The sequence below is a fragment of the Engystomops pustulosus genome, chromosome 8, assembly GCF_040894005.1.
Source record: "Engystomops pustulosus chromosome 8, aEngPut4.maternal, whole genome shotgun sequence".
Taxonomy (NCBI): domain Eukaryota; kingdom Metazoa; phylum Chordata; class Amphibia; order Anura; family Leptodactylidae; genus Engystomops; species Engystomops pustulosus.
The window spans coordinates 116,426,562-116,451,282 of NC_092418.1; the positions used below are offsets into that span (position 1 = coordinate 116,426,562).

The following is a 24,721-nucleotide window of genomic DNA, read 5'->3' on the forward strand; positions in this document are numbered from 1 at the left end:
ACACACAGGATTTTACAGAAAATGGTATTTTCATTTGAGATTTTTTTCCTAGTGTTCGGCCCGCCCCTGATTGTATGAGAAGCGTCCGATCAGTCATTTTTATGCTTTTTTTTTTATTAATATATTATTTTGACAAATAGAAAAAAAAAAAAAAAAGAAGTGAAACTCATTCAGAACAGCAGAACAGACGAACATCTTCTTCAAATCCTCCCGACCCAAAGTCCTGAACCAAGCCGTGCACAGGACCAGCACCACTGATGAAGGTGGAATAAAACCATTCCAGGATCGGAGGAGTCGGAGTCGGAGGACCCTCTCCTCCAGGCACTTACAGAACCCCAACACTCTATAGAAATATTCCCATGGGGAATCCGGTCCCATTGCTCCCTGCAGTATTGCATCTTCTTCCGGGAGTACAATGGACTCCCCCGCGCACTGCACCTCATCTTGGTCGGTCTCTACTTGTAGAACTCATCATCCATTGAGGTAGATTGAGCAGAGGCGAAGCGGAAGGCGGTGACGCTCATCACATGACCCAGGCAGATTCTGGCACGTTACTCACAATACGAGAGAGGAGGCCGCTGCCGCCCAGGTCCTGCTGCCGGTGGACCACAGGGTTCTGATGGACGGGGGAGGTCCGGCATTGCTTCAGGTGTTCATCTGGGGAGGGGGGCAACCGGCTGGAGAATAAAGAGGAAGAGAAGAGACCGATTACAGACGACCCGATTTAATTCACAGGTATAAAAATTAATTTTCCTTAAAAAAGAAAAAAAAAAAATTTCCAGTCTCCAGAGTGGAGACATCATAGGGAGGGGTATCATTAGTCCTCTGTCTGCTGTGGACACTACCTTAAAGGGAGCGGAAGCCCTGCTTAATACAATGACCGACCTCCCAAGAAACAGCCTCAGACCTGAAGACAACATAGGAGGCCACTCAATAGATGAAGCAGCCCCTGTGTTCCCCTGGGACTTCTGCTGGGGAACAAGGCCCAGTTTAATCAAAAATTCCATTTAACCCCATACGGCTACACACGTCCTATCTGAACACGCCCCATGCGGATAGCGCGCGTATATACACGTCATGACAAAGTGTTATTGCTCCTGAACTGTGACACATAGAAGCACATTCTGGGGTCCTGTTAAAAGAAGTGAACGCACACTTTAATATAAGTTAGTGGAAACAAAACTAGAAATATCCACTGTGAAAGTCACGGCCAGGAATGGAGATCTGCATTTAATAATCACTTTACTGTATTTACTGTAATATTTTTTTTTGAACAATGATTTTATTCAGTTTGTACAGGAACATCTTAGACAATAAATTTATAATCAAAGATATAAAATCTGTTAACCATAAAGGTGCTCAGTCTTCATTCTTCAATAATAGATGGGAAAGAAGTGTGGAGGTGCCAATGATCGGGGGTGACCCAGACGTAGGCTCAATAGAGCTGAAACGCGCGTCGGGGAAGGTGCCATCCCGGACTGTGGAGTGCGTTATCTACCTACCAGGGTAAGACATTTACAACAGCATAACTTTATGTTAGGTGCTTACTTCATTGAATATGTACCTTCCTTGATGTGACTTTTTTTTTGGAAAGCTCACCAACATTTAAGCTTGTCTATTCCCATTGATATATATATCCACTGGCCTCCATGAATTGTCCGGTGATGTCCCCTATAGTCCTCCTATTTCATCACCTGATGTTTTAACAAGTTTTTAAAATGTACTGTATGCAATAAAAGTCTTTATATTTCTTCATATCCCTCTTAGTCTGCTTTTTTCTTCGTCCTGGTAAGGGATTCTTCCCCTCCAGGACAATAGGATTCATGTAAAATGGGTCCAAAGAGATTGTCATTTGTAGAAGAGCAACTGCAAAAATTGACCTGTACATTCAGGCAACAACGACCCTCCTTTACGTAGGGGTTAATGAAGAAGCTCCTACATTCCCAGCCTGCAGGTTCATTAAAGCAGATAAAGCTGCACCTATATTATATTGGAACTGAAGCACCACCTCCAATGTGTTGGACTGACAGTAACCACTTACCTTGGCTTTGCAGCTTCTCCTTTGATGGCGCCAGTGAGACCCGTTGTGCTCGGACCTGGGGTTCTCTGTGGTGACACAAGATAAAAGACCTTCGTGTTACATTGTCTCTAATCTATGGAAAGCAGATGCAGTAACTCCGTGCAGCCACTAGACAGGGAAGGGCGCTGTCGGCCCCGTTTATCAGCTCTGGAGGACATGAGATCTGTGCAGGTGCTTTCAATTTCATAAAATTGGTCATCACTTATAGTTCAGAAAACCGCAGTGACTTACCAGCGATGAGCGGGAAGCAGATCCGGTGTGATAGTTCATCAGACACAAACTTCTCAGCAGTTCTCGTCCTAATGTTACACAGAATAGAATAATAAAAACCACTTGTGGGATAATCGGCAGACATCTCCATATGATACACATCCAATGTATGCAAAGCGCTTTGCTATGACATCGCCAGAACACGACCCATGTACTGGGTGGATTCGGACTCCAGAGGACAAGATATACGAGTGTTAACCTCCACCTGACTGCAGCCGTCAGGGCTCAGGGGACCCCAAATTCTGAAGACAAATGGGATCCTTATGGCCACCTACCTTTCTCCCTGTCTGCAAAGTATTTCTGCTCCCATTGGTTGGTGAGAATGTTGAAATAACGTTGCTGCTCGAAGAAGCGCAGATACCGCGAGGAGATGCGGGAGGGGAAGACTCGCTCAAACTGTCCACAGCGCGAGAGTTCATCTTCAGTCTCCACTAGGACCCGCACGTCCTCTGGAGTAAGATGGTCCAGTACTGCGGCATAGAGGTCCTGGGAGACAAGATCCAGGCATGAACTCCTGGTTAGCAGAACGTACGTACATGTGTGTATACTAGGACACTAAACCAAAGGACCTGTAGTTTGTTTTGGGTCTCAAAATCGCCCCCTTTGCTTGGGTTACACAGATGTTACATGGAACAGTACGGATAACACGGCCGCTATGTCAGTACCTTATCTGGGATCTTGTGGCTCAGGTAATGCGCTCGCTTCATCTTCTCCTCATTCAGAAACTCTGATGAACGTCCATGATCTCTCCCCAGTACGCTAAAGGGAAAAAATACAAAAAAAAAGACAGTCCACATTTGTGAGTATAAGGCTTCCATGGGGGCACACCTACAGACTAAAGATGGAGACAGGAGTGCGCCCCAGGACGCCCCCCGCGCCAGGACGCCCCCCTATACCTCCCCGCGCAGCGCCCCAGGACGCCCCCCTATAACTCCCCGCGCAGCGCCCCAGGACGCCCCCCTATACCTCCCCGCGCAGCGCCCCAGGACGCCCCCCTATACCTCCCCGCGCAGCGCCCCAGGACGCCCCCCTATACCTCCCCGCGCAGCGCCCCAGGACGCACCCCTATACCTCCCCGCGCAGCGCCTTCCCCCGTGCAGTATGAGCTCTCACCTGTAGCTTGTGCCCTCTTTACTTGGGAGAAGAAAGCCGGCCAAATTCAGGAGGTCTCGGATCATCTGACCTTTGATCTTTACATCCAAAGGGGAATTAGAATGCAAGCTACAGAAAAGGGACAAGGAACACACAGAAAATATAAAGATATTCCCACCGTATACATGTACTTCTGCCTGGTCGTAGTGCTGTACGTGGGGATGTATAGGCCGAGCTGGTACATGAGCCGAGTAGTCGGATTCCTTTCATCATTCCTGACATTGCTGGAGAGCTCCTCCGAGTATAGAGAGGACATCTGGGAGTCGCTCTGAGCCTTAAGGCCGCTAGATATTTTCATTAGCTCAGCAGTGCAACATTTCCATGTACTGACAGCAGGACAACTTCATACACCTCCCAGTGTCACCCCCATAAACCCTTCTGATATCCATAACGTGACTGATGCACTCAATTTTTAGACACTTAGATACAATCTGGTGTAATACATTTCCTTAAAAGTTAATTTGCCAAAATCAAAATCCATCCTGATAAACCCGGGACATTACTCATAGATCCAGAAACCAGGACTGTGATATCTTCTTATATTTGTTATCCTTGGCCTCCTCTCTAAAATCAACTTTTGTAATTATGCTAATGAGCCCAAAGGGCTGTGGGGAATGTTACTCCCTTCCTCTGCCCACTGTAATCTCATACAGTGGTAGTGGAAGTGTCCCTGCACAGTGTAACAGCTCGTGAAGCTGCAGCACAGAAAGGCTATGGTACCAGAGCACCTCTGGTTCGTAAGCATTATTTTAAAAGTTGATTATAGAAGGAAGGAGGCCATGGATAACAAATATAAAAATATTACTGCAGTCACGGTTTTGATGGTAGATTTCCTTCTAAGAAGAGAGTTGCCTGTGAGCCCCCATAGAATGTAATCTAAATATTTGTCACACTATTTCAATGTATAAGCCATTGTTCAACACACATTGTTGTGTAGGGCGACTCTTAAAGTGGTTCCATCTCAAACAATCATCCCAGACTGGGACCTGCTCGTACTATAGAAGTGAATGGAGGGTCCAGCATAGACACTTGTACACCATGTAGCATACAGCAGGGCAGGGGGCTGGCGGTTACCGGATTACTGAGAGCTCAGCAGTCAGACCCAGAGCAAATACACAACCACTTTAATTAAATATGCAAAATAATACTTAAAACTGGTCCTTAGTGACAAGAGTCAATGTCCCCAGCGATATATATGCATGCATAGGTGTGGTATATAGGAGCAGCTCGTGTTACCTTGGAGAGATATTCACTTCTAGGACCCACGGCTTCAGATTCTCATCCAACATGATATCAAAACCAAACAGTTCATGGCAGCTGTACGGGCTCTGCACATACGTCTTCATCAGGCTGTTCACATAAGGCTCAGACCTAAATAGAAATTGAGGGCAGCATTAAAAATCCAAGTAGTGTTTTTTTTTATGGTCTTGCATGAAGTTTAGACATTTCAAAATAAAATTCATCATAGAAACCGAAATCACAGCAATCCTGGAAAAACGACCCAAAGCGGACTCAAACTATGGCCAACCACCCTGTCTCCAATAGTCCGTGGCATACAAGGGGTTAAATAGCAGTCATATTTTATATCCGTGTCACTAAAAGCAACAAAGTAAAAAAACATTTGTACATTTCCCCCCCCCCCTAGATATGAGAAGAAGCAGCACAAATAGATATGCAGAGGGAATGTTAAAGATTGGGACAGGAAAACTGTAACCCTTATGTAAAAAGGAAAGTTTTACAACTTTGTAAAAAGTGCGGCTTCTCGTGGTTCTCAAAAAAGCAGCTTGAACCCAAAAGCTGAAAATCTGCCCCAAATGTGTGTGCTGCTCCAACCTGGCAGAGTTCAATAGATCAGGCTCTCATACACTGGTGAATGGAGCAACTCCATGAGCACAACTAAAATTTTAAAGTAAATCTACCATCAAATTTAAAGATAACCTGTCACCAGAGAGCTCATTTTCACTAAAGACAGGTTACAGAAGCCCATTACACCTGCAGTGCACATCTGCCTTTCTGCTTTCTCTAAGAATTTGCATTACAATATAATTGTGTGTTATAACTTACCTTGCACCCTGACAAAATCCTATGTGCCTTCCCAGGGGTTGGGCTTTGGTTTGGATGCATTTAAAAAAAAAACATGTGACTTGTCTGTGCTGCAGACTCTTCAGCTCTAGGCCCCACCTCTGTGCTCCTGTACAGCTCCTCCCTCCCCCACTGATGTCAGCTCACCAGGCTGCTAGCTCTGTTCCTGGGGGCTGAGGAGTGAGCATCACAGACAAGTCACATTTTTTGGAAATACATCCAAACCAAAGCCCAACCCCTGGTACTAAACAGAGGATGCTGTCAGGGTGCCAAGAAAGTTATAACACACAATTATATTGTAATGCAAACGCTTAGAAGGCAGATTTGCACTGCAGCTGTAATGGGCTTCTCCAATCTGTCTTTAGTGAAAATTAGGTCCCTGCTGACAGGTTCCCTTTAAGGGTGATAATCCAAAGACACAGCCCTTCAGGTCCATTAGCACAATTATAAAAGTTTATTTTAGAGTGAAGGAGGGCATGGATAACAAATAAAAGACGACTCCCACAGTCACGGTGCCTGGATCTATAGGTAATGCCTTACTGATGGATTTTGGAAATCTACTATTTGAAGCATAGGATAGATGTCAGTGTCATCAATGGGACAAATGTCTACAACAAGGGTCTCCCAACCAAGTCTCAGGCCACAATTTAATGGCAGATAGTTGGTTCTCATCAAGGTTTTTAATTAAACGTCATGTGATACCAAACCATGTGACAGTATAGACCTCAGACCACAGCCAGATAGTACGAGGAAACGTACGCAATAATGGTCTTTATCACCATCTCTTTGATCTTCTCCCAGATCTTGTCGCTGCTGAATCCCTCCTGGTTGAGGTAGCTCCACAACGCCTTGAGTGCCCTGCAGGGAGAGATTATATATAATAGCTCGGTGAGATCGTGATCCCCTACAGATTGGGAGGCAGATATAGGACTTCACGCCTGCACTAGTCTCACATTGAGACTTCTAGAAGCTGAAGTGCATCCATATGTGTGGTGCCGATGTGTTCTGTGCCGCCTTCCCACCCCCTCCTGATATATCCTGCACCCCCCATCTGCACGTACCATTTATGCCCCTGACAGGCAGATTCATCCGCATTCGCCTTGTAATCCACATTCTTCTTATTCACAGAGTAGTTTGTCAGGTGCATGAATTTATTGCTAAGGCTTTTCATGGATGACGAGTACCTGGAACAGATCAGAGTAGAATGAGAAGGACAACAGATTGGGAAGCATTGCAGCACTTTACCTCAGCTTAACCCCTTAACGACTTGGCCATTATGCACCTTCCAGCTTTTTTTTTTTTTTTAACTGCCCTGTGTCACTATAAGTGGTTATAACTAAGGAAAGCTTAAACACAAACTTTTGCTATAGCGACGAGGGTCCAATAATGTTTCCGATTTAATGTACATATTGTTAAGGACAAGGCAATACCAGATATTTTTTTTGTACTTTATTAGATGGGAAATACTGGTGCTTAGGGGACTTTCACTAGATTTATTTTTAAAATTAAAAAAACTTTAATAGTTTGGAAACTTTTGTTTTAAAAACGGTTGCACATGCTTTACTGCGGTGTGTAAGGAGTTAACACCCACAATCTGAGCAATCTCCGGTGTGTCAACTGTAATATACAGCTGACACCCGCAGCTTACCAGAAGCAGGGTGTAATAAGATGAAGTTGGGAAGTTACCCCGGCCCAGAGGGACCAGATTGCTTGAGACTTCAGGAGGGAGGCGCCCCACCAGGTAATTGTACTCCATTCATTTAAACTATCCATTTATTTTGAGAGAATCAAGGATCCCTAAAATTGGCGTAGCAAGACAATTACAAGGAGAATCTCTTACTTGCAGCTCGCGAATCGCACCAGGCCGTCAGTAAACACGTACACTCGGAGGGGGTCGTATGATGTGACGTAAACATAAATCCGCAAGTCAAACTTGCTGCCACCGATGAGGTAGGGTTTGTGCAGGTACCTGGAGGAAAAGACACAAATCATACATGGCCGTGCAGAAAAGCAATGTTCACACACACACACACACGATCCTGAAAGTCCTGCACTAGTATATCAGCCCCGCGCATCTAAGAGCCTGTCCATGGATGCAGCGTGCAGCCTAACAAGGGGCAAATCTGCTGCATGTGAACCATAACTAGGGTTGTTCAAAGATCAGAACAAAGTCAAAGAGACCGGATGAGATATAATATGAATGAATATATTCAGCCATATTCATTTTAATAAGACAATCCTTACTGCACACATGTATGGCAAGAAGATCAGCGTGACCATGACTGGAAGTAGCAGCGAGGTCCCCGTGCTCCAGTGCCACCAGGTCTATAGTAAGCGTCTCTCACCTCTGTACCAGCAGCGGTCTCTTCTTGGGAAGTTGGCTCCATTTGTGTATAACCTGGATCCCCATTCCTCTGGCTGATGCCGGCTACAATAGAAACAAATACATGGACAATTAGCATGGAATCGGCATCAATGAAAAGTGGCTTTAGATTTATCCTAAGTTTAGTCTGGTTAGTAAGTAGCAGGTTTAAAGACCGACATAACAAGGAAAGGCCATGAATGACAATGTCATGAAAACAGGATGTGACTTGTATTCTTCATCCTTTATCCTCGCTCTCTCGAGTTGCCTCCAAGATGTAGCTGTGCGGAGACCTAGCTGTGGCGAGTCACAACTCCACTCATGTCAGAGTTTCCACTCCCCGAATATAAGCCCTAGAAGGATGGTTTAGCCTTTTTTTTCAGAGGAGGGTTGAAATATAGCTGTATGTGATTAGGGCTGATTTTCGGGGCAGTGCTTATATTGACTGAAGAATGTCACCTAGAAACTCAAGATACAGGCGGGAGCTCTCCTAAAAAACACAATCGTGGGGTACGAAATGTGCTCCCTACATGTCTTATGGCAGCATGGAGAAGGAGGAGGGAGAGCTGACAGATGCATTGTGCTACAATCAGCTACATGGACAAGAGGGGCTCATGCAAGGAAAGTGTCATCGCTGCATGTGACAAATAGAGGCCAATATGTCACAAGAAAGTCATCATGGAATTTAAGGTTTGAAGAATTATGAGACCCCGGAAAATGACAAATTAATGTGAATTTTTTTGTTCAAGAATAAGGGAACCTGCCAGCAGAAGTTCACCGAATAAACCACCACCACTATGCTGCAAAGCAGATTTACACCTTCCACATCAGGTTTCTTTTATGTCTCAGTGTGGCGACTTAGGAACACTTAATGATCTCCCAGAATTTGGGAACGTCAATAAACCCAAGGGGGAATTATAATTTTGGTGGCTGAGTGAGTAGCACTTCTGCCTTGCAGCGCTGGGGTCCTGGAATCGAATCCCACCAGTTCAACATCCCGTAAAGAGTTTGTATGTTCTCTCCGTGTTTGCGTGGGTTTCCTCCGGGTCCTCCAGTTAACTCCCACACTCCAAAACATACCGGTAGGTTGTTTAGATTGTAACCCCATGGGGACAGGGACCAATTTGATATGCTTGTGCAGCGCTGCGAAATCTGTGTGCGTTATATAAATAAAGAATTATTATTATTTCTTGGACTTCAGTGCTGAACTCTCCACCTTTATACAACCATTGCTTTTGTGGATGATGCCACAACACTGGGTTCCCTTCAAGCCAATGTGCGGTGTACAATCTTTACCTATAACATGGTTGCTACAAAGAGATGCCAAGGAATTTTCCGCACACAATCTGTGCCACTGGGATATTTACAGGAGATCGTCAGCAGTGGACATTCTGCTGCGGACATCCCCAAGTGGCCGCAGCCTAAAGACCATGTAGCTGGGAAGCAGTAACACTGCATGTACACAAGTCATGAGAATCGGATAACTCATCCCGTACCGGCTTTACGATCCATTTCTGCCGCCCCCTGCCCTCTTCCCAAGCTTTTTTCAGTAGTTTGAAGTCTTGCGGCAGAACAAAGGACTGGGGGAAGAAGTTGAATTCTTTCCTTCCGTGTCGGGCCTGCATCTTGGACAGGTTCCTCCACAGACGGTCTTTTCTTCCAATCTGAAAGGATCCTGGGAAATGGTTCAGCTGCGCGGGGAAAAAGAACAAGGTCAGGAAGCTGCAACAGGCGAGTAAAACCAGAGGAACGTCTTTACTTCTCACTGTAGGAAGATTTACCTTCTGGTAGTCTCGGATGGCCTTAAAACCTGTGGACTTCATGTGATGGCCCCAGCACCCCAACCAATCATGATTCTCTGAAAGATGGATTTATTTATTATTACAGCTGTCACAGGAGCTTACAATCTAATTCCTAATCTTAGATGGGCATCTCGAGGATACACATAGTACTTTATTGTTTAGATAAATGCAATACATGATTCTCTGCAGATCTGCTGAATACTCACTCTTGGTGACCCGGAAGTGGGACCTTGCGATGGTCTGCTTGACAATATTTGGGGTCACGGTGCTCATTTTCCATTTCATCAGTTTTCTTTGTGCCCAAGGCAAGAGCTCCACTAGATAAAAACAACGACAGATAGAAATGATATAAGAAGCGAGCAAATGATTCACCTAGAAGTAATTCTATGTAGATCCCGGAGATCCAAGTAGTTCTACAGGACACAACATATACAAGGGTAAGTGACAGCAGCCTGGACCTTACCTTTTTCATCCTGAGTAGCAAAATAAATAGTAGGGGGCAAGTCAGGGAACAGGCTCGGGGTGAGGGCAGGTCTCACAATTAGATTCACATCTGATGGCACCGGGTCCAAACCAGGAGCACTTGACCTAGAAAGGATTATCGGGCAATACAAGAGGATAGTAAAGAGGACAAGCATTGATTCACACTCTTCCTACATCCTGGCACATGAACCAACACCTACAGCCACAGACAAAATGCATATGTCAGCTCTCCTCCTGTGTGGTGCAGTATATAGAGGAGGTGTCAGCTCTCCTCCTGTGTGGTGTAGTATATAGAGGATGTGTCAGCTCTCCTCCTGTGTGTTGCAGTATATAGAGGATGTGTCAGCTCTCCTCCTGTGTGTTGCAGTATATAGAGGATGTGTCAGCTCTCCTCCTGTGTGTTGCAGTATATAGAGGATGTGTCAGCTCTCCTCCTGTGTGGTGCAGTATATAGAGGATGTGTCAGCTCTCCTCCTGTGTGGTGCAGTATATAGAGGATGTGTCAGCTCTCCTCCTGTGTGGTGTAGTATATAGAGGGTGTGTCAGATCTCCTCCTGTGTGGTATAGTATATAGTGGATGTGTCAGCTCTCCTCCTGTGTGGTGTAGAATATAGAGTATGTGTCAGCTCTCCTCCTGTGTGGTGCAGTATATAGAGGATGTGTCAGCTCTCCTCCTGTGTGGTGTAGTATATAGAGGATGTGTCAGCTCTCCTCCTGTGTGGTGTAGTATATAGAGGATGTGTCAGCTCTCCTCCTGTGTGGTGTAGTATATAGAGGATGTGTCAGCTCTCCTCCTGTGTGGTGTAGTATATAGAGGATGTGTCAGCTCTCCTCCTGTGTGGTGTAGTATATAGAGGATGTGTCAGCTCTCCTCCTGTGTGGTGTAGTATATAGAGGATGTGTCAGCTCTCCTCCTGTGTGGTGTAGTATATAGAGGATGTGTCAGCTCTCCTCCTGTGTGGTGTAGTATATAGAGGATGTGTCAGCTCTCCTCCTGTGTGGTGTAGTATATAGAGGATGTGTCAGCCCTCCTCCTGTGTGGTGTAGTATATAGAGGATGTGTCAGCTCTCCTCCTGTGTGGTGTAGTATATGGAGGATGTGTCAGCTCTCCTCCTGTGTGGTGTAGTATATAGAGGATCTGTCAGCTCTCCTCCTGTGTGGGGTAGTATATAGAGGATGTGTCAGCTCTCCTCCTGTGTGGTGTAGTATTTAGAGGATCTGTCAGCTCTCCTCCTGTGTGATGTAGTGTATAGAGGATGTGTCAGCTCTCCTCCTGTGTGGTGTAGTATATAGAGGATGTGTCAGCTCTCCTCCTGTGTGGTGTAGTATATAGAGGATGTGTCAGCTCTCCTCCTGTGTGGTGTAGTATATAGAGGATGTGTCAGCTCTCCTCCTGTGTGGGGTAGTATATAGAGGATCTGTCAGCTCTCCTCCTGTGTGGGGTAGTATATAGAGGATCTGTCAGCTCTCCTCCTGTGTGGGGTAGTATATAGAGGATGTGTCAGCTCTCCTCCTGTGTGGTGTAGTATATAGAGGATGTGTCAGCTCTCCACCTGTGTGGTGTAGTATATAGAGGATGTGTCAGCTCTCCACCTGTGTGGTGTAGTATATAGAGGATGTGTCAGCTCTCCTCCTGTGTGGTGCAGTATATAGAGGATGTGTCAGCTCTCCTCCTGTGTGGTGTAGTATATAGAGGATGTGTCACCTCTCCTCCTGTGTGGTGTAGTATATAGAGGATGTGTCAGCTCTCCTCCTGTGTGGTGTAGTATATAGAGGATGTGTCAGCTCTCCTCCTGTGTGGTGTAGTATATAGAGGATGTGTCAGCTCTCCTCCTGTGTGGCGTAGTATATAGAGGATGTGTCAGCTCTCCTCTTGTGTGGTGCACTATATAGAGGATGTGTTAGCTCTCCTCCTGTGTGGTGTAGTATATAGAGGATGTGTTAGCTCTTCTCCTATGTGGTGTAGTATATAGAGGATGTGTCAGCTCCATCAATTCAATGTGCAGAAGGTCTATATGGAAGCAATAGTTACACATACCTGGAAATATCCAAGGATGTAGTAGAGGATGTTTGGACAGTAGCAGGATCTGTATTATAAGACACGATATAGAAAAGGTAAACATTTGTAGTACAAGTATCATGTTTACATTTGGAGAGATAAAAAAAAAAAGGCTATGCAAGTTCACCCACTAACCTTCTTCATCCTCCTCTTCCTCCTGGCTGTCGTACAAGCCCTCAGGAAGTTCCTCCTCAGCATCGTCCTGCTCAGAGTTTGGCACTACAATGCTAAGGAGAACATATTTAGTTTATTCTGAAGCTGGACAGAGGAATTACTAACCCACTGACATTGATACTTACTCAATGTTATTTGCTTCTGCCTCATATAATTTAGTAAGATGTGCGGTTGAGACCTGAGAAGCCATCACAGTTACGTTCCCTCGATGAGCCGTCTCACCGTTTACTAGGGGCAAGGAGTCACTTTTCACATTTGGGAGATGAGCCGAGGTATGGAGGAGGTACGAGTCACCTTTCATGGCGATGGGGCTGGTTTGCTCGGTGTTGGCATGGTCAGTGCAGGGAACACCATTAAGGTTTGTTCCCTCTGATGCCAGGCTACTGGGTGCGATGTCTATGTGGGGGCCTGGTTGTGAGGAGGATTGGGCGGTGGCACTGCTGGCACGTGTTTTGTCATTTTGGCAGACAGCTTTAGTAGAAATTTCAAGTTGTGCTTCACAGCCAGAGGGGAAATGGCTCCCTGTCAGGCGCCTCACCGCCTCCGTTAGTTGGATACCTTTAGGAGGAGAGCTACCAGCTTTATTACTTTCAAGTATGTGCCATGTGGTTTCCTCAACATTGCTTGTTCCCTCGATGATGCCAGGTGAAGAAGTAGTCCTTGCGCACATGCCAGGGTGATGAAGTAAAGGAACCACCCCATTAGGTTGGCCGAAGCCTCCTTTCTCATCCGAAGGCCATGAGGCGGACTTGGCTCCAACCTGAAGGGGAGTTGGCACCTTCTTGTCTACATGTGGGTGTAAAGGCACTTTCGCACTGCTTGGTCGGAGGAAGGAGTTGGTAATTAAGGCCGGCCTGGAAGGATCTGAGGACAGCTTGGCTGCAACGCTGGATGGTCTTCTGATGCCAACATCAGGGAGTTCACCGGCTGCACTTGGCAGGTGGTACTGGTCTACCAATGAAGACGTCATGGCACTTTCAGTTTTGGCAGATTTAAGGAAAGGCCTGGCTGGTGAATACCTGTAGCGTGTGGAGATATTCCTTTGGCTTTCTGTCTTTGGCCCTATGGAAGGAGTTGTGGGTTTATAGGAAGCTCTGCGGAAGACCAACGTTCTATCAAAGGCGTCATGCAGCGAGCGCCGTCCAGACGGTGGAGGAGAAGGTGTTAAAGGGGATGTCCTGCTGGGCTCCGAGAATAAACAGTAGGGACGGGGAAACATGTAATGGGCCGAGCGCTGATCAGGTGCCAAATGGCCATGTTCCCTCTTAGGCTTCCAGGCCGGTGAGAGCGGCGGGGCACTGACGGTACTTTTGGGATTGTGAAGTTTGGATGGATGAGACGTCGCCTGCCTCTGATGACCTTCACCTCTAACCTCAGCGATATAGATCTGTGTCTCCACTGAGGCCATGAATGGCCATCCCCCTGGTACCTCTCCACAGTGATAAACACCCTCCTTACTGCTTCATCATTCTCTGCTGGATCCAGTCATCTGCAAGAGAGGACAAAACAGTCACCAAAACTTATCTTAATGTATAGAAAAAATATGGACAAATTCCAGGAGTTTCAAGCTCCTAGTCTGCAGTGATATTGATCCAGAGGAAGGAAGAAAACTATGAGCTTACAGATAAAACTTCCTCCCAACTAGAGGTCTGGCTCCAAATAAATCCCCGAATTTGTGATCATCTTGACTTGGGACAACCCCTAGAAATTGAGGGGTCTGGTGAGGATCTGACTGCTGTACAATGTAACGTATCCCACGCGCACAGCCTGGACATACATGGGCGCATGCGCCGCTCTGTAACATGAGATCCAGATATCGCTGTACATCCGATAGGTAATAATGTCATACAAGACGGTAAACATGGAAACCAGAGCGGAGAACAATTAGCGCAACAATTGGCAAGACTTCCACAAAGCCCGAGCTCACGACAAGTCTAATTACCTCTTCCCTCCGCTCCTGACATATTAATGAGGGTGGAATTCCAGCCGGCGGATTACACGTCTTACAAACCTTAAGTCAGGGGATCAAACGTCGCACTTCCCGCTGTCACCGATGAGGAAATCGCTGAAGGTGGAGAAATGACTGACACCAATGAAGAGACTATATGAAGATTAACATCAAGTGCAGGGATTGTGTTGGTGTTTAAATAGGCCCTGAGGGTGTATTCACACAATGCTCTTATATTGTGCTATTCTGCAGAAACAGTACCAAAACCTCAGCGCTATGACTGCAGCGAGCGACTATGCCGTTATACAGGAATCTCCAAGTCAATCACCGAAGAGCATAGTCTATAGGGAACATATCATCTAATCAGATCTACTAATGTCTCATTGTGTTGTTAATAAAGGTGATGATCACACATTTTACTATAGAGAACAGTAAAAAAACACTGATCCGATCATCAAGACATTACTAGTTGCTCCTATAAGAGTTCCTCATCAGAACACTTACATTTTGCTCTCGCCAGGCCAGAATAACGTGGAAAAGCAAATCATTGCTGAAGGTTGCTAAACAGATGCGATCAGACATTACTAGCAGATACAATGGATACATCAGCATCTTTCATGAGAACAACAATTAATTCAGGGTTTTGAAGTAAAGTGAAACCTACAAATCAGCAGACGCTACACTACATGTTACCAATCTGATACCAATCTGATGGACATGAGCAGACATAATCAGTAAACCCCATAAGTGCCATCAGTATACTCATTTAGATAAGACTCTTGGCAGACTAAAAAGTTTTTTGGAGACAATGTACAATAAAGGCCACTGATCAGAAAACCACGATCAGACATTACTAGAAGAAACAAAATGATTTGACATTTACAGAGACATCTTTTATGCAAAGTAATAAAAAGGGAATCAAGAGACCTTCACCTTAAAACTGGTGATCAGGTTGCCAAGATCAGACATTACTAGCTGATAGCATGGCTATTCTGTAACAAAAGTTCTTTATATAGCGCACACAGATTACACAGCACTACACAAAACATGTCAGATCAGTCCCTGTCCCCAATGGGTCTCACAATCTAATCACCTACCAGTATGTTTTGGAGTGTGGGAGGAAACTGAGGACCCGGAGGAAACCCACGCTAAGGCTACATTCACACTGTCGTTGCCCGCCCGTACCGTACTGTAGCAGGCAACGGCAGTGCACGGGGAGAGGAGGAGGAGGGAGCGCAGCTCACCCCCGCCCCTCTCCATAGAGATACATGGCGCACGGCGCCGTATTACGGGAAAAGATAGGACAAGTCCTATCTTTTTCCCGGGTACGGAGCGGTACAGTGACTCACGTGTGCTGCCCCGTACCGCTCCCGTAGGGAGCCGTGCGCCCATTGCTGTCTATGGAGGACGTATATCGGCCGTATATACGTCCTCCATACAGTAGTGTGAATGTAGCCTAACACAGAGAGAACATACAAACTCTTTGCAGATGTTGACTTGGGTGGGACTTAAACACAGGACCCCAGTGCTGCAAGGCAGATGTGCTACTCACTCAGCCACCGTGCTGCCCTATATTTACATGACAAACCTATAAAATAGTAATGAGAAGGTGAATCAGTGGCAAGTGACTCAGGCCGGTTGCCTTTGAACATGTTCAGTCCAAGAAACTGACTTGGACTGTACCTTGTATCACTGGACTGAGCTCAGCATCTCACTTTACTGCAGTGGTCTGGATACAGATTAGATTGCCCCGATCAGACAGTACTAGTAGATACAATGGCTCCGCCCTATGGATGTTTCCTCAGGATGCTTTCAGGCGGTCCCCTTTTTTTTGGCAAAGTAATGGATAAAATCAATCGGCAGATGTCGCCCTAAACGCTGCTCGTTCCTCTGACTCAGCGCATTACACACAGGCCACGGACCGGATCAGATCCAGCTGTGAGTCCTTATTCACCAGCAGAACATGGCTTTATAGGAAGCAAAACAAAAATTCTTGCTGGATTGTGTGCCAGGGCTGAGCTGGGCAGGGCTATAATGGGGGGCTGACTGGCAGAGGAGACACGTACATAGGTATCTGTGTGATCTGTCACCCGGGAAACACAAAACGTGAATGGAAAGGACAGAGTTTATTAAACAGAATACAAATAATCCAAATATAACAGCATCATTATACCCGTCCATTTATTAATACCCATCTTGCACCTATGTACCCTATAGAGGGGGACGTACACAATAACTAGCGGCCGGCCGGATGCTGTTCCTCCTGTGCACATGTCTATAGACCTACAACAAGCCTAATCCTCCAGCCACACACACAATGGACGCCTGGCTACTGGCTGAGCGAGCACAAGCTGAGCATGAAAAGCCGCCATTATGGGACGGGACAATAGAACTATAAACCCAAAGCCACAAATCCATCGCCATTATACAGATATATCACAATGTGCAGCCATTATACATATACACACACAACTCTAGTTCTCCACATCTCGTCCTTTAGCCACTTCTCGCTCTTAAATTGTGCGTGGTCACTGTGTACATACATGACATTACTTATCCTGTACTGATCCTGAGTTACATCCTGTATTATACTCCAGAGCTGCACTCACTATTCTGCTGCTGGTGCAGTCACTGTGTACATACATGACATTACTTATCCTGTACTGATCCTGAGTTACATCCTGTATTATACCCCAGAGCTGCACTCACTATTCTGCTGCTGGTGCAGTCACTGTGTACATACATGACATTACTTATCCTGTACTGATCCTGAGTTACATCCTGTATTGTACCCCAGAGCTGCACTCACTATTCTGCTGGTGGTGCAGTCACTGTGTACATACATGACATTACTTATCCTGTACTGATCCTGAGTTACATCCTGTATTATACTCCAGAGCTGCACTCACTATTCTGCTGCTGGTGCAGTCACTGTGTACATACATGACATTACTTATCCTGTACTGATCCTGAGTTACATCCTGTATTATACTCCAGAGCTGCACTCACTATTCTGCTGGTGGTGCAGTCACTGTGTACATACATGACATTACTTATCCTGTACTGATCCTGAGTTACATCCTGTATTATACTCCAGAGCAGCACTCACTATTCTGCTGCTGATGCAGTCACTGTGTACATACATGACATTACTTATCCTGTACTGACCCTGAGGTACATCCTGTATTATACCCCAGAGCTGCACTCACTATTCTGCTGCTGGTGCAGTCACTGTGTACATACATGACATTACTTATCCTGTACTGATCCTGAGTTACATCCTGTATTATACTCCAGAGCTGCACTCACTATTCTGCTGCTGGTGCAGTCACTGTGTACATACATGACATTACTTATCCTGTACTGATACTGAGTTACATCCTGTATTATACTCCAGAGCTGCACTCACTATTCTGCTGGAACAGTCACTGTGTACATACATGACATTACTTATCCTGTACTGATCCTGAGTTACATCCTGTATTATACCCCAGAGCTGCACTCACTATTCTGCTGCTGGTGCAGTCACTGTGTACAAACATGACATTACTTATCCTGTACTGATCCTGAGTTACATCCTGTATTATACCCCAGAGCTGCACTCACTATTCTGCTGCTGGTGCAGTCACTGTGTACATACATGACATTACTTATCCTGTACTGATCCTGAGTTACATCCTGTATTATACTCCAGAGCTGCACTCACTATTCTGCTGCTGGTGCAGTCACTGTGTACATACATGACATTACTTATCCTGTACTGATCCTGAGTTACATCCTGTATTATACCCCAGAGCTGCACTCACTATTCTGCTGCTGGTGCAGTCACTGTGTACATACATGACATTACTTATCCTGTACTGATCCTGAGTTACATCCTGTATTATACTCCAGAGCTGCACTCACTATTCTGCTGCTGGTGCAGTCACTGTGTACATACATGACATTACTTATCCTGTACTGATCCTGAGTTACATCTTGTATTATACCCCAGAGCTGCACTCACTATTCTGCTGCTGGTGCAGTCACTGTGTACATACATGACATTACTTATCCTGTACTGATCCTGAGTTACATCCTGTATTATACTCCAGAACTGCACTCACTATTCTGCTGCTGGTGCAGTCACTGTGTACATACATGACATTACTTATCCTGTACTGATCCTGAGTTACATCCAGTATTATACACCAGAGCTGCACTCACTATTCTGCTGCTGGTGCAGTCACTGTGTACATACATGACATTACTTATCCTGTACTGATCCTGAGTTGCATCCTGTATTATACTCCAGAGCTGCACTCACTATTCAGCTAGTGGTGCAGTCACTGTGTACATACATGACATTACTTATCCTGTACTGATCCTGAGTTACATCCTGTATTATACCCCAGAGCTGCACTCACTATTCTGCTGCTGGTGCAGTTACTGTCTACATACATGACATTACTTATCCTGTACTGATCCTGAGTTACATCCTGTATTATACCCCAGAGCTGCACTCACTATTCTGCTGCTGGTGCAGTTACTGTGTACATACATGACATTACTTATCCTGTACTGATCCTGAGTTACATCCTGTATTATACCCCAGAGCTGCACTCACTATTCTGCTGCTGGTGCAGTCACTGTGTACATACATGACATTACTTATCCTGTACTGATCCTGAGTTACATCCTGTATTATACCCCAGAGCTGCACTCACTATTCTGCTGCTGGTGCAGTCACTGTGTACGTACATGACATTACTTATCCTGTACTGATCCTGAGTTACATCCTGTATTATACCCCAGAGCTGCACTCACTATTCTGCTGCTGGTGCAGTCACTGTGTACATACATGACATTACTTATCCTGTACTGATCCTGAGTTACATCCTGTATTATACTCCAGAGCTGCACTCACTATTCTGCTGCTGGTGCAGTCACTGTGTACATACATGACATTACTTATCCTGTACTGATCCTGAGTTACATCTTGTATTATACCCCAGAGCTGCACTCACTATTCTGCTGCTGGTGCAGTCACTGTGTACATACATGACATTACTTATCCTGTACTGATCCTGAGTTGCATCCTGTATTATACCCCAGAGCTGCACTCACTATTCTGCTGCTGGTGCAGTCACTGTGTACATACATGACATTACTTATCCTGTACTGATCCTGAGTTACATCCTGTATTATACCCCAGAGCTGCACTCACTATTCTGCTGCTGGTGCAGTCACTGTGTACATACATGACATTACTTATCCTGTACTGATCCTGAGTTACATCCTGTATTATACCCCAGAGCTGCACTCACTATTCTGCTGCAGTCACTGTGTACATACATGACATTACTTATCCTGTACTGATCCTGAGTTACATCCTGTATTATACTCCAGAGCTGCACTCACTATTCTGCTGCTGGTGCAGTCACTGTGTACATACATGACATTACTTATCCTGTACTGATCCTGAGTTACATCCTGTATTATACCCTAGAGCTGCACTCACTATTCTGCTGCTGGTGCAGTCACTGTGTACCTACATGACATTACTTATCCTGTACTGATCCTGAGTTACATCCTGTATTATACCCCAGAGCTGCACTCACTATTCTGCTGCTGGTGCAGTCACTGTGTACATACATGACATTACTTATCCTGTACTGATCCCGAGTTACATCCTGTATTATACCCCAGAGCTGCACTCACTATTCTGCTGCTGGTGCAGTCACTGTGGACATACATGACATTACTTATCCTGTACTGATCCTGAGTTACATCCTGTATTATACCCCAGAGCTGCACTCACTATTCTGCTGCTGGTGCAGTCACTGTGGACATACATGACATTACTTATCCTGTACTGATCCTGAGTTACATCCTGTATTATACCCCAGAGCTGCACTCACTATTCTGCTGCTGGTGCAGTCACTGTGTACATACATGACATTACTTATCCTGTACTGATCCTGAGTTACATCCTGTATTATACCCCAGAGCTGCACTCACTATTATGCTGCTGGTGCAGTCACTGTGTACATACATGACATTACTTATCCTGTACTGATCCTGAGTTACATCCTGTATTATACCCTAGAGCTGCACTCGCTATTCTGCTGCTGGTGCAGTCACTGTGTACATACATGACATTACTTATCCTGTACTGATCCTGAGTTACATCCTGTATTATACCCCAGAGCTGCACTCACTATTCTGCTGCTGGTGCAGTCACTGTGTACATACATGACATTACTTATCCTGTACTGATCCTGAGTTACATCCTGTATTATACCCCAGAGCTGCACTCACTATTCTGCTGCTGGTGCAGTCACTGTGTACATACATGACATTACTTATCCTGTACTGATCCTGAGTTACATCCTGTATTATACCCCAGAGCTGCACTCACTATTCTGCTGCTGGTGCAGTTACTGTGTACATACATGACATTACTTATCCTGTACTGATCCTGAGTTACATCCTGTATTATACCCCAGAGCTGCACTCACTATTCTGCTGCTGGTGCAGTCACTGTGTACATACATGACATTACTTATCCTGTACTGATCCTGAGTTACATCCTGTATTATACCCCAGAGCTGCACTCACTATTATGCTGCTGGTGCAGTCACTGTGTACATACATGACATTACTTATCCTGTACTGATCCTGAGTTACATCCTGTATTATACCCCAGAGCTGCACTCACTATTCTGCTGCTGGTGCAGTCACTGTGTACATACATGACATTACTTATCCTGTACTGATCCTGAGTTACATCCTGTATTATACTCCAGAGCTGCACTCACTATTCTGCTGCTGGTGCAGTCACTGTACATACATGACATTACTTATCCTGTACTGATCCTGAGTTACATCCTGTATTATACCCCAGAGCTGCACTCACTATTCAGCTAGTGGTGCAGTCACTGTGTACATACATGACATTACTTATCCTGTACTGATCCTGAGTTACATCCTGTATTATACCCCAGAGCTGCACTCACTATTCAGCTAGTGGTGCAGTCACTGTGTACATACATGACATTACTTATCCTGTACTGATCCTGAGTTACATCCTGTATGATACTCCAGAGCTGCACTCACTATTCTGCTGCTGGTGCAGTCACTGTGTACATACATGACATTACTTATCCTGTACTGATCCTGAGTTACATCCTGTATTATACCCCAGAGCTGCACTCACTATTCTGCTGCTGGTGCAGTCACTGTGTACATACATGACATTACTTATCCTGTACTGATCCTTAGTTACATCCTGTATTATACCCCAGAGCTGCACTCACTATTCTGCTGCTGGTGCAGTCACTGTGTACATACATGACATTACTTATCCTGTACTGATCCTGAGTTACATCCTGTATTATACCCCAGAGCTGCACTCACTATTCTGCTACTGGTGCAGTCACTGTGTACATACATGACATTACTTATCCTGTACTGATCCATCTGCCCAGTGAAGTCCCATGCCTGGAAGGAGTGGACCTTATCCCTGTAGCTCCACTGTTTCCTTCATGGTCTCCAGGTGATCCTTGTGATAATCTTGTATTGTCCTTGCTGTGGATATGATCCGTCTCTAGTGACATTGGTCTCCTGTGTTCCTGACAACCGGCTGATAAGGGTTTGTGTTGTGCGTTTGTATTGGGTATCAGGTGGGCAGTACATGCACAGGTATTTGCCACTTTATAGAAGAGACCAGGACAAGGCAGCACAGTTCTATCATCACAGAGGGTTTATTCACAGGGTCTCTACACACCACCCCAAAATCCACCATCCACCTAGAGGGAACGCCCTGGGCTCGGTTAGCAGCAGGGAACAGTAGCAGCTGTGTACAGAGCACAGGACGGGACCAGAGTATTTATCCTATGAGGCTCAGTTTTCCTGGGGAGGCAGCCGTGACGCAGAACGTTGTAGGGTCCTGTTCAGACCTTCTGTGGCTGCATATCCTGACATAGATGCAGAGTCTCACAGCACATATTACATACTGGGGATAAAGCGGGGAATACAAGACAAGGAGAACATGGCCTCACCGATGCTGTACTAAAATATTTTCAAGAAATTATAGCTCAAGATGTAGATTCTAAAACTGTTTGGAGCGTTCCTCACACTGCTGCGCTCTTAGTTCTGGGAGTTGCCCTGCTATCTGGTTGGGGTGACTTCTTCTCTGGGTAAAGTCTGCTGAACGCTTCAGCCTGAATATTACAAATATTAAGACACTAAAAGTTAAATGCAGAGAGCCAGGAGAGCACAGCAGTGTGAGGATACACCCACAGGGAATATAAATCCACATACCACAGTTCTGCTGCTACTAACATACACAAAGGTAAGATCACGCATCTCTTCAGGGACAACACACAACATTGCGGCACATTTACTAAGGCATCGTCGGACGCATTTTTGTTGGGTTTCACTTTTTTTTTTTCCCGCTTTGCACCGAATTGCCCGTTTTTTTGACGCACTCGCTCGGATTGTGACGCATCAGCGCCGGCTTGCATGCGACAAATTGGGGGGGAGTGGACGTCGGACAACCGACTGATTCGGACAAACCGCAGAATTTAAAAAGCAAATTGTGTCGCATGATCAGCACTTACATGCACAAGGAAAAAGCAGGTGAACTCCGGGGACCTCAGCGGGGAAGCCACACCTGCAGGATATCGGGCGCACGATCTTAGTGAATCGCGGAAGACCTGAATCCCCGTCAGACAACGCGCCGCAGGATCGCGACTGGACGGGTAAGTAAATGTGCCCCATTGTGTGCAAAACCACAGTGCACAGCAGTGTGAGGACACACCCAATACACTTGGAGAAGTTATAATTCCGTAATAAAAAATCCATGATTCACAGTCCTGCTGTTACTAATACAAAAAATTATTACATCTCTCTCCAGTGACAATACTACAACCCCCACTATGTAGATCACTGCCAGCACGGCTGACCTCAGCAGCTATTAGTGCCCGGAGATGACACAACAGGTGCCCCCTACTCACCGATGTCGTCCATTTGGAGTACAGGGGTCTCCGCTGTCCAGTCACTGCAGATATTAGGATGTAGCATTTTGGGGGTATAAATTCTTACAGTATTTGCCGTGTACATCCAAGAGCCTCAGGCCCTACCTGGGTCTATGCAGGGAGAGAGCTAAAATACCTCAAACAATGCTGGGAGTTGTAGTTCTACACTCACCTGAGCTCGCATATTGTGAATATTACCTGCACTACAAGTACTACAACTCCCAGCATAAGATAATACATAACCCTCTGTGAGGTACTACAACTCCCAGCATAACTATGCACCAGAATGTGACCCTAGCTTGCTGTATACTATAACACAGCACTGGTAGAAGTACTACAACTCCCAGCCTGCCCTGACACTGCTCTGCCAGAGGGCTCTGGGCACATGAGGCAGCATGGCGCCAGAGTCACCACCATTCCCCGCCATTATTACCCCGTTCTATATGTTGCATCTCGTCCCGCCCCTCACTCACCCGCTCTCCAGCAAGGCCTTTCCTCCGCGCCGCCCGGGATCCCCCCGCACTGTCCGCTCCCGGGCTTTGGCGGCCTCTCCTCTCCTAGCAACCACGCAAGTTAGGATTAAAAAAGCGCGCTGCGTCACTTCCGGCTCCAGCCACCCGACAGCCAATCACATCCGAATGCGTCAGGAGACGGCTAACCTCCATCTTAGTACACCCAAAGTAATGGGCGTCTCCTGAAATGGTATATTATAATTCGGGTTGCGCCATGTTGATACTCCCCGTTAATACCGTATTTGTGAGGGGGTGAAGCCGGCGGAAACGGCTGCTGCGGTCACTGCCACATGTCATGTTCTGCCTGCGTGTAATGTGTGTGCTTAGTCATCAGCTGCTAATATGAGCCATAGTTGTACTACTGCCATCTCCCTGTGTACAAGAATATAACTACTATAATACTACCCCCTATGTACAGGAATATAACTACTATAATACTGCCCCCTATGTACAAGAATATAACTACTATAATACTGTCCCTATGTACAGGAATATAACTACTATAATACTGCCCCCTATGTACAGGAATATAACTACTATAATACTGCCCCCTATGTACAGGAATATAACTACTATAATACTGCCCCCTATGTACAAGAATATAACTACTATAATACTGCCCCCTATGTACAAGAATATAACTACTATAATACTGCCCCCTATGTACAGGAATATAACTACTATAATACTGTCCCTATGTACAAGACTATAACTACTATAATACTGCCTCCTATGTACAGGAATATAACTACTATAATACAGCCCCCTATGTACAG

At 45.6% G+C, this 24,721-nt stretch overlaps 1 protein-coding gene across 1 annotated transcript; it reads right to left on the reverse strand.

The window, feature by feature from the left end:
- Positions 1-143: 143 nt before the first annotated feature.
- Positions 144-24,066, reverse strand: TTLL4 (tubulin tyrosine ligase like 4). The gene is made up of 19 exons (XM_072122347.1): positions 23,907-24,066; positions 12,591-13,954; positions 12,427-12,518; positions 12,271-12,319; positions 10,212-10,336; positions 9,955-10,065; positions 9,728-9,804; positions 9,443-9,637; positions 7,930-8,012; positions 7,425-7,553; positions 6,646-6,768; positions 6,344-6,442; positions 4,739-4,873; positions 3,464-3,571; positions 3,016-3,109; positions 2,626-2,836; positions 2,312-2,379; positions 2,042-2,106; positions 144-677 (listed from the first exon to the last, which is right to left on the reverse strand). Exons 2-19 carry the CDS (start codon positions 13,871-13,873, stop codon positions 524-526), a joined length of 3,201 nt encoding a protein of 1,066 aa, XP_071978448.1. The 5' UTR covers positions 13,874-13,954; positions 23,907-24,066; the 3' UTR covers positions 144-523.
- Between the last annotated feature and the right edge of the window lie 655 nt (positions 24,067-24,721).

Bases quoted from the DNA above. Each gene is read 5' to 3' on its own strand.
- TTLL4 (XM_072122347.1), bottom strand. From the start codon at position 13,873: ATGGCCTCAGTGGAGACACAGATCTATATCGCTGAGGTTAGAGGTGAA. The intron at 2,380-2,625 runs GTAGGTGGCCAT...GTGTAACATTAG, and splicing joins CTTTGCAGACAGGGAGAAAG to GACGAGAACTGCTGAGAAGT. The intron at 678-2,041 runs GTAAGTGGTTAC...TTTATTCTCCAG, and splicing joins GGAGAAGCTGCAAAGCCAAG to CCGGTTGCCCCCCTCCCCAG.